At 40.6% G+C, this 9,929-nt stretch overlaps 1 protein-coding gene across 1 annotated transcript; it reads right to left on the bottom strand.

Annotated features, from left to right (window-relative positions):
* Positions 1–133: 133 nt before the first annotated feature.
* On the bottom strand, positions 134–9,804 carry LOC115172684 (uncharacterized protein C14orf28 homolog). Its single transcript, XM_029730367.1, has 5 exons — positions 9,400–9,804; positions 6,181–6,705; positions 3,818–3,907; positions 1,930–2,064; positions 134–1,693 (listed from the first exon to the last, which is right to left on the bottom strand). Exons 1-5 carry the CDS (start codon positions 9,483–9,485, stop codon positions 1,510–1,512), a joined length of 1,020 nt encoding a protein of 339 aa, XP_029586227.1. The 5' UTR covers positions 9,486–9,804; the 3' UTR covers positions 134–1,509.
* Positions 9,805–9,929: the final 125 nt, after the last annotated feature.

Genomic DNA, 9,929 nt, shown 5'->3' with positions numbered 1-9,929 from the left:
GGCTCTAGTTTCTTAGTTTTATGTACAACAAACCAACATACAAATGCTAGAATATAAAAATATTTGTATTGCTTTTAAGACTTCAATGACTGCATAGAAAGAAAAAAAACACCATTCAATACATGAACAAGGATTGTTGCTCAGACAGTTTCATTATTTAGTTCTGACAAAGATGAAATTGGCAGAGGTCAATGCTTAACATTACATTGTGCATATGAAGCCTGTGATGAGCAGTAATGTTATTTCCAAATGATCAAATGCATTACAAAATCACATTTGTATGCTAATATTTACTAATGCTTTGACATCCTGTTTAGATTGGAATGTAACAATTTACCTTATTGAATTGTGCAGAATTTGAATTCAGGGTATAATATGCTACTGTGAAAGGCAAGCACTCAAGAAGCACTTCTGTAACATCACTATGCTGGGGTACTTGTAAGTACTAGTAATTACTTACATTTAAGACAGAACTGATTTTATCCAATGATACATTTTCACACAATTTATACAAATATTTGAGCAGGTATTCATTTTAATACAAGTTAACGCTGTGTGACTCACTTCCAAGTTGAAGCCCAATGGACAGCTTAAAACAAGCAAGTAAATCAAGGATAATGATTGAATTTCCACAAAATGCAAATACTGTTTCAAATGTTTTTAAACAGGGGAAATAGTACAAAAAAGCACCAGTTTGATCTGAGGTCAGGACTAGTATGCACAAATGGATTGTAGTAGATGAGTCCCGTACAATCTCAGATGCTTCACTAGTCTAGCCTACACCCTGTTGACAATTCTACATCAAAGTTTAATTAGCTGAATTTGCTTCTCTGAAAAGTGCAACCACTTCCCCCAAGACAACCAAACACGCTGAAAGCAAACTATTTTTTTTAGCAGTAAAGCTATTTAAGGTTGAGTTGATTCTTCAATATGCATACCTCCCCAGAACTATTATAGTCCATGCATATATTCTTGGATTCCAAGCATGCCCAAAGAGAAGATGCACTTATCATTTTGCACAGTGAGTGTTTGAGGCAACAGTCAGGCAAAATGGAGCACATAATTCCAAAAAGTAATCTCAAAGTATAAAAACAAAACAAGGAAGTTGTTGACATGATCTCCTAAAAAGTTTGGAAATGTGGTATAAGCCTTTTCAAACTAGATAAAAATGTCATTAAATATGATTAGGTGATAAAAGTATCTGGTAAGAGCTCAATGAGTAATGGAAGACAAAACCATCGTGAGCTAAATGTAAGGTAACTTGGATACTACTTCTGTGAATGAAGGGCAATAAACAGGAAGGTGTTAGTGTGCAATTTTCAAAAGATGCCTTCCTATCAGTGTCTAGTATCTACCTCCTTCCTTCTGTGTCCTTACTGGACCATGGTGACACAATTGGGGTCAATTCCTTTTCAATTCAAGTAAATTTAGGAGAATTTATTTTCATCCTGAAATGATGGAATGAAAAATGGAATTGACCCCATCCCTGCTTGGTTACATTAGTGCATCTCATTTGTCTGAGGCGCGGATGTAGACAAGGGAAGAGAGAAGGAGGAGTTCAGGGGGCTTGTTTAACAGGATCAGGTTGTCACTCCTCAGCCCGTCATAGTGCATCCAGTAGCCATCTATCTGGAAGGCTGCAGAGTAGTGATGCTCCTCCTTGTTGAAGAGTGTGGCGCCCTCCAGTGAGTACCTATGGAAAAGCAGAGAGTTGCAATTGGATTTTTCTGCATGTTGAAGACCATTCTCGCTTACCAGAAATAGCTTCAAGAAATCGGTGCAAATAGCAAAGTACATGCAAGTAGGTGCTGTTTAAACAAAATAAAAACAGATAGCTAATCAATTACATTTAACATCCAGGGAGAAAAATAAACAGCACCTAAGACAATGAGGCTGGGATATGAGTCCTGCTCTACAAGATTTCTTTACCTGTGTTGGGATAGGGCTAGATGGTAGGGAACATAGGACAGCTCCTCAGACTTCCAAAGCTGCATGTTGAGAATGACAAAAGGAGGTGGTCCATGGCAAAAGACCCTCTGAGAGAACTCCCTCAACCCATTACACCTAAAGAACAGACAGTTAATCAGTCAGAATCATAGAAAGAACATAATGTTGAATCACCATCTTTTCTTAAGTCTCTGAGGTGATTTGGAAAGCCACAGACAATCAACAATATAATAATACTATTGGATTAAAAGCTAATGATCTGTAATAGGAACAAAAACAACATATATACAGGGCATTCGGAAAGTATTGAGACCCCTTCCCTTTATCCACATTTTGTTACATTACAGCCTTATTCTAAAATTGATAAATCATTTTTTTGCCCCTCAATCTAAACACAATACCCCATAATGACAAAGCGAAAACAGGTTTTAGACATTTTTGCAAAAAAACAGAAATACCTTATTTACACAAGTATTCAGACCCTTTGCTATTAGACTCAAAATTGAGTTCAGGTTTCATCCTGTTTCCATTGATCATCCTTGAGATGCTTCCACAACTTGATTGGAGTCCACCTGTGGCAAATTAAATTGATTGGACAGGATTTGGAAAAACACACACCTATCTATATAAGGTCCCACAGCTGACAGTGCATGTCAGAGTAAAACCAAGCCGAAGGAACTGTCCGTAGAGAACCAAGAACCGATGGTCACTCTGACAGAGCTCCAGGGTTCCTCTGTGATGATGGGAGAACCTTCCAGAAGGACAACCATCTCTGTAGCTCTCCACCAATCAGGCCTTTATGGCAGAGTGGCCAGACGGAAGCCACTCCTCGGTAAAAGGCACATGACAGCCCGCTTGGAGTTTGCCAAAAATGCACCTAAAGGACTCTGATGAAATCGAGATTGAACTCTTTGGCCTGAATGCCAAGTGTCACGTCTGGAGGAAACCTGGCACCATCCCTACGGTGAAGCATGGTGGTGGCAGCATCATGCTGTGGGGATGTTTTTTTTCAGCGGCAAGGACTGGGAGATTAGTCAGGATCGAGGGAAAGATGAACAGAGCAAAGTACAGAGATCCTTAATGAAAACCTGCTCCAGAGTGCTCAGGACCTCAGAAGGTGACAGCACAACGACCCTAACAGGACAACGACCCTAATCACACAACCAAGACAACGCAGGCGTGAGTTCGGGACAAGTCTCTGAATGTCCCAGCCATAGCCTGGACATGAACCCGATCGAACATCTCTGGAGACCTGAAAATAGCTGTACAGAAACGCTCCCCATCCAACCTGACAGAGCTTGAGAGGATCTACAGAGAAGAATGGGAGAAACTCCCCAAATACAAGTGTGCTAAGCTTGTAGCATTATACCCAAGAAGAAGCAAGGATGTAATTGCTGCCAAAAGGTGCTTCAACAAAGTATTGAGTAAAGGGTCTGAATACTTCTGTAAATGTGATATTTTAGTTTAAAATGTTTATAAATTAAGAAACATTTCTAAAAACCTGAATTTGCTTTGTCATTATGGGGTATTGTGTGTAGATGAGGGGGAAAAAAATTATTTAATAAATTTGAATAAGGCTGTTTACGTAACAAAATGTGGAAAAAGTGAAGGGGTCTGAATATTTACGAATGCACTGCACTAATGTATACGGTATATGTCGGAGTATCTTTTAATGTGTATATCAAACTATATTTTTGTCATGTAATACTGTGTATAAAAGTACCATGCATGCAAAAATGTATGAATAATGTATATGTAACAAAATAGCGATTAAAAACTAAAATGTAAAACTAATTTACTTTTGTCCTCCGGAGAGGGGGTGTGGTGGATAGGCCAATATATATATTTTTTTAAACATTATGTCTCTCACCCCAGTTCTTTGCAGAGAATGATCTTGGGACAGAAGAACTCATCCACAGCTGACTGAATGGGATCTCTAGGGGGCAGCTCATGAGGAGGACTGGGATGGAAGAAAAAGGGTAAGAAGTCTAACTCTGAACACCATGTAGTGAAACCAGGTAAAAGCAATGATCCTTTATTGATGTCACTTGTTAAATCCACTTCAAAATCAGTGTAGATGAAGGGAAGGAGACATGTTAAATAATTATTTTAAGCCTCGAGACAATTGAGACAGATTGTGTATGTGAGCCAATCAGAGGGTGAATGGGCAAGACAAAATATTTAAGTGCCTTTGAACGGGATATATATATTTAACTAGTAGGCGTGCGCACCAGTTTGCCAAGAACTGCAACGCTGCTGGGTATTTCAAGCTCAACAGTTTCCCATGTGTATCAAGAATAATCCCCCACCCAAAGGACATCCAGACAATTTGACAACTGTGGGAAGCATTGGAGTCAACATGGGTCAGCATTTCTGTGGATGCTTTCGACACCTTGTAGAGTCCATGCCTCAACAAATTGAGGCTGTTCTGAGGGAAAAGGCAGGGGAAGTTCATGCAACTCAATATTAGGACGGTGTTCTTAATGTTTTGTACACTGCGTATTTATAATTCTCTCAAGATAGTTCATCTGTGTCGTTTTCAATGGGAGCAAATAAAGCATAGTGGGTAGAACAAGCAAGGAGGGGGGCTGAGCAAGCACACGCTAGTGAGATCCTATTGTCGCGTTCTAGCATGCATTTCAATATTTCTGTTAGAAAAATGTCTTCTCTGTGAAGTGCGCGTGTGTAATAACTAAATTCGCCCTCGCACTCCTTGTAAATCTACCTCATCCCCATATTATTACTTACCCTCTTGCTCTTCTGCACCCCAGTATTAATGCTAAATCGTAATTATTTCACCTCTATGGCCTATTTATTGCCAACCTCCCTAGATTTGCACATAGATTTTTCTATTCTATTGTGTTACTGACTGTACGTTTGTTTATGTGTAACTCTGTGTTGTTTTTGTCGCACTGCTTTGCTTTATCTTGGACAAGTCGCAGTTGTAAATGAGAACTTGTTCTCAACTGGCCTACCTGGTTAAATAAAAGGTGAAAAAAATAAACACAATGTTTTGTAACTTTGGCAGAGTGCACTAAGTTATGTAGACGTGCCTATGTTCTTAACAGATTGGAGTTTTGGGAACAGAAAACTGTATTGAGATTGGACTTTATTTTTTATTTTTTTCGATGAGAAAAATGGGCAGAATGTCGGCCCAATTCCATAGATGGGTTAGCTGACAACGTCAAGAGAACGAAGCCCACGCTACAAATGGGGCAGAAGTTCATGTGTTGTGATAGTTAGTTTCTTGTTATGGTTGCTGTCACGTGGGGAATCATAAATTGCTCGTTTGTTGGTTTCATCATGTTCTTGATACCACGTCTTGTTATGAGGTCATTTCATGACAATGCTAATATGGCAAAAATTTGCTAGCTATCTAACCAACAACTGTCACAATGTATTTGAGAGACAACAAGTGCTCATTGTGCAAATTTATTTGTTTTCAATAAACATTGAAGACAAAATATATTGTTTACAAGTTGTCAACAATCTAAGCCAATCCTGTCTGTTTTGCCCAATAGCTGCGCAAGCGTCGGTTTTGTTGCTAAAAAAAAACAACCTGTCTGTACTCTCCCACTGCTGGCCACACTGGGCGTCCTATCCTCACCATATTTGGTGGGGAGTGGAAATTCCAACCAGATGCTTCAGATTTATACATCCAGTGAAACTCTATCCACCACCGGTATCAGACTACATACATGTACTGTATTTGCACTAACCTAATCCACGTAATCTCCAACCTGAAAGAAATGTACCAATAACAAAAACTTAAAATAGCGGTTGGGATTTGGTAATGGGTACAGTATAATCCACTGTCGACATGCAGCCCACCGTGGGTAAACATGACTTTATAAGGCTCTGGCAGAGACTGGACCAGAGCTGTTTAGAAACCAACCACATCATTTCATACTATGATCATTAGAAAGCTGAACCTTGTTTTAGTCAAGCAGCGTGTCAAGGGGGCGAAATAAAAGCCTCTTGAAGACAGAAGTGTAGACCAGCTGTCCAGAAGAATTAGCATTGCAAGCAATAGAGACATGGAAGGTCCTCCCATTTGAACTCATAGCTTTTTGGCTACCTTATTTATAGTGAATCGCTATTGGTTTTCATACAAATTAAGGATTACTGGTCTCTGATCAGAAGCTGAACAAGCTCTGGGAGATATAGTGTAAAGCAAATCCTCCCACACTGACCAGAAGTCAGATTTTGGCTTACAGCTTTTGCCTCTCTTACTTGATGTTGATGGTTTTCTGTATGAACTCCTGGAAACGAGCAGGACAGCTCCAGTTGGTGCACAGACTCTCCTGCATGGTAGACATCATTGTCTCCAAGTTCTTGGTGAAGTTCTCATGTTCGTTACCAAACAGGTCGATCTCCAACGCTGCATGGTGGATCACTGAGCGGTACTGCCTCTTGGACATCCTGTCCCAGATCCACAGCATCTTAACGGTGGTGTAGTCATACGAGTCCATCAGGTAGAGGAAATGCTCCACAAACTGCCTGCCCAGGAATATGCCCACCTCCCGGGGAAAGCTCTGGTTGTCTCTCAAAATGACATAAAGAATCATGAGGAACCCATCGATGGTGCAGGTGTTCTTTAGGCTTATCTTAACATACAGAGGGGTGCATGAGATGGCCTTCCTCCCTGCCCTGATGGTGTAGACGCCCCCCCATGGGAGCACAGGCCTCCAAAAGGAACGGTCCTCTTCATCATTGTTGTTGATGGATGCACGGATCTCCTCAAACAATGTCTTGGTCCTAGGGAAACAACATGAAGGTACGTTATCATTCACTCTGGGTTGAAGTTGCCCTTAAAAAATTACTTATCCTTTACAACCAAATCAAAAAAATGTAAATGGAATGTTATAGAAGGGTCCAGACACTTTTTTTTCACATTTTAGAGAAACTTACCCCTAACAGCATTCCCTCATTCTTGTTGTGTTGTATGGGGGCCCTGAAAAAATATGAACAAAATCTGCCAAAACGTCCTTTTAGACGGCAAAGCTGTCAGTATTGTGATGCATGTCTTTTGATGTCGTTCCATTTTTCGTGTATCCTGCTGCTCTACAGGTAACTAGCAAAATAAAGGAAACACCAACATAGTGTATTAATAGGGCGTTGGGCCACCACAAGCTGCCAGAACAGCTTCACTGTGCCTCGGCACAGATTCAACAAGTGTCTGGAACTTCCTGTGTGGAAGCACCCCATACTTTCAATATACACTACATGGCCAAAAGTAGGTGGACACCTCCTCGTCAAACATCTCATTTCAAAATCAGGGGCATTAATATGGAGTTGGTCCCCCCTTTGCTGCTATAACAGCCTCCACTCTTCTGGGAAGGTTTTCCACTAGATGTTGCAACATTGCTGCGGGGACTTGCTTCCATTCACAAGAGCATTACTGAGGTCGGGCGATTAGGCCTGGCTCACAGTCGGCGTTCCAATTCATCCAAAAGGTGTTTGATGGGGTTGAGGTGGGGGTTCTGTGCAGGCCAGTCAAGTTCTTCCACACCGATCTCAACAAACCCTTTCTGTATGGACCTTGCTTTGTGCACAGGGGCATTGTTATGCTGAAACAGGAAAGAGCCTTCCCCAAACTGTTGCCACAAAGTTGGAAACAGAATCGTCTAGAATGTCATTGTATGCTGTAGTGTTAAGATTTCCCTTCACTGGAACTAAGGGGCCTAGTCCGAACCATGAAAAACAGACCCAGACCATCATTCTTCCTCCACTTCACAATAACAGCACTTACAGATGACCGGGGCAGCTCTAGCAGGGCAGAAATATTATGAATTTACTTATTGGACTTATTTACATCAGATGACCGGGGCAGCTCTATCAGGGCAGAAATATTATGAATTGACTTATTGGACTCATTTACATCCTTATTGACTTATTATATCCTATGACGGTGCCATGTTGAAAGTCACTGAGCTCTTCAGTCTGGGCCATTCTACTGCCAATGTCTGTTTATGGCGATTGCATGGTTGTATGCTCGGTTTTATACACCAGTCAGCAACGGGTGTGGCTGAAATAGCCGAATCTACAAATTTGAAGGGGTGTCCTCATACTTTTGGCCATGTAGTGTACTTTGTATCCCTCATTTACTCAAGTGTTTCTTTTTTTTGAGCAGTGACCTGTAAAATGGACCGAGAGGTAGCGCTCGAGTCGCAACAAAATGGAATATAACATTGCGGATAAAGTTTGGATTTACATAATTTCGTGTACAATAGCTAAAGAAATGCATCACTACACTGACAGCTTTGCCGTTTCTAAAAGGATCTATTTGGGTGTTTTTGGAGCCTTTGTTCATACTTTCCGGGGGCCCCCATACTACACAAGGATGAGGAAGTGATTTACTGTTTGTGGTAAGTTAAAACATGTGAAATCACCAAAAAAAGCTGTCTGGACCCTTATAACATACCATTTACATAAAAAGAAATAATAGAAATGTGGTTAAAAAAAAAACTCCCAAAAAACACTTATCCTTTAAGCACAATTCAATGATCAGCTTATACCCTCCTCAAATCCTTACCTTCATCTTCTTTATGATTAATAAGGGTTTACCTGCATGGGATTGGTTAAGGAAGGTATTCATAATTTACTAAATAATTAAAGTTACATGAGTGTGCATAGCAATACATCCCTCATGCCAGGGGTCATCCCATCTTGTAGCAAGCCAACAGTCAGATCTGAGGATGACATGCATAATTGCAATGCAAACCCTGGTAGCTAGTTACATAATGCATATTTAAAAAAATATATGATAAATGTTTAGTCAGCATAATTTAATAAATCGAATTGAAGACTAACATGGCAGCTAGCTATAATTAATGCTCTCCTGCATGTAACTTCGATACTTTTGACATTCAAGTTGCAACACACACTGGGGTGTGATCAGTCCAAACAGTTAAACACAACTAAAACGAGAGTATCTATTGGACAAATGCAGGTAGGTCCCTCCCCGTTTCGTTCGCATCCGTTTAAGTAACGTTTTGCAACAGAATCAGGGTTTGACTAGCCTGCTGCATAAATTCTCCTGACCTGCAGCTTTTTTTCCAGATTTGACATTTACGCATCAGGTTAGGAGAATTATGTTAAGGTTAGGAAAATGTTTAGGGCTAGCTAAAATACAAAAAAAACAATCAACTTTGACGTTAATTTGATAAAAGCAGTATCCCTTCTAGCCATTACCACATAACCAGCGTAATGAATACGCCCCTGGTATACACCAGCTGCTAGTAGACGTTAGCTTAGCAGACCATCTAACCTTACTAGCTAGTTAGCTAACTATCGTTTTAGTGCCTTTAAGTGTGGATGCAATATTGCCAAATGTTGATGTCGGATTATCAACCAATGTTTTCAAAGATGTATTGGTTGGTTAGTCTAGCGAGCTAGATCACATGCAAGTTAGCTTAGCAGCAGCTAACTAGCAAACGTTAGTAACGTTACCTTTCAATTTGCAGACTCTCTTCGGTGCTCGAAATCAGGGTTTTGAGGTCTTCTGTTTCGGTCAAAATGCAGAATTTGCTCTCCATCGTTCTCTGTATTTCTTCATGTCTTAATTCAGGCCAACAGCCAGAAATCCCTCTCTATAACCCTCGCGAAAGCTTGGCACTCAGCAAGCTTCAAAACATCCAGAGCAATGTTAAGTTACGCCCATTGCTTCGTCGTGACCACGCCTATAAACAGTGGTTAGTTTACGCCCTTCATCATCAATTCTTTCAGCAATTCAATGCTGCCACCTGCTGTCGGAGACATTTTTGCTTTTCATGACATTTTCTTTCCAACGACATGCCTCCTTCTCTTGAGAGGGCGCGCAGGGGTGTAAAGCATATTACGTCTTCTTATTGGTTGTATTGGATTGGCATGATTTTAAGACTCGTGATTGGTCAATAATTCCTGCCCTCAACTCAGACTGTTCTCTGACGGGTTGATAGCCATATAGATTACTCCACCCAGTACTAGCTACGTCTTTAGTC

The sequence above is a fragment of the Salmo trutta genome, chromosome 33 (genome assembly GCF_901001165.1).
Source record: "Salmo trutta chromosome 33, fSalTru1.1, whole genome shotgun sequence".
NCBI classification, from domain to species: Eukaryota; Metazoa; Chordata; class Actinopteri; order Salmoniformes; family Salmonidae; genus Salmo; species Salmo trutta.
This window is presented reverse-complemented; position numbering and strand designations above follow the sequence as displayed.

Bases quoted from the DNA above. Each gene is read 5' to 3' on its own strand.
- LOC115172684 (XM_029730367.1), bottom strand. From the start codon at position 9,485: ATGGAGAGCAAATTCTGCATTTTGACCGAAACAGAAGACCTCAAAACC. The intron at 2,065-3,817 runs GTGAGAGACATA...TCTGTTCTTTAG, and splicing joins ATTCTCTGCAAAGAACTGGG to GTGTAATGGGTTGAGGGAGT. The intron at 1,694-1,929 runs GTAAAGAAATCT...GCTTTTCCATAG, and splicing joins CTAGCCCTATCCCAACACAG to GTACTCACTGGAGGGCGCCA.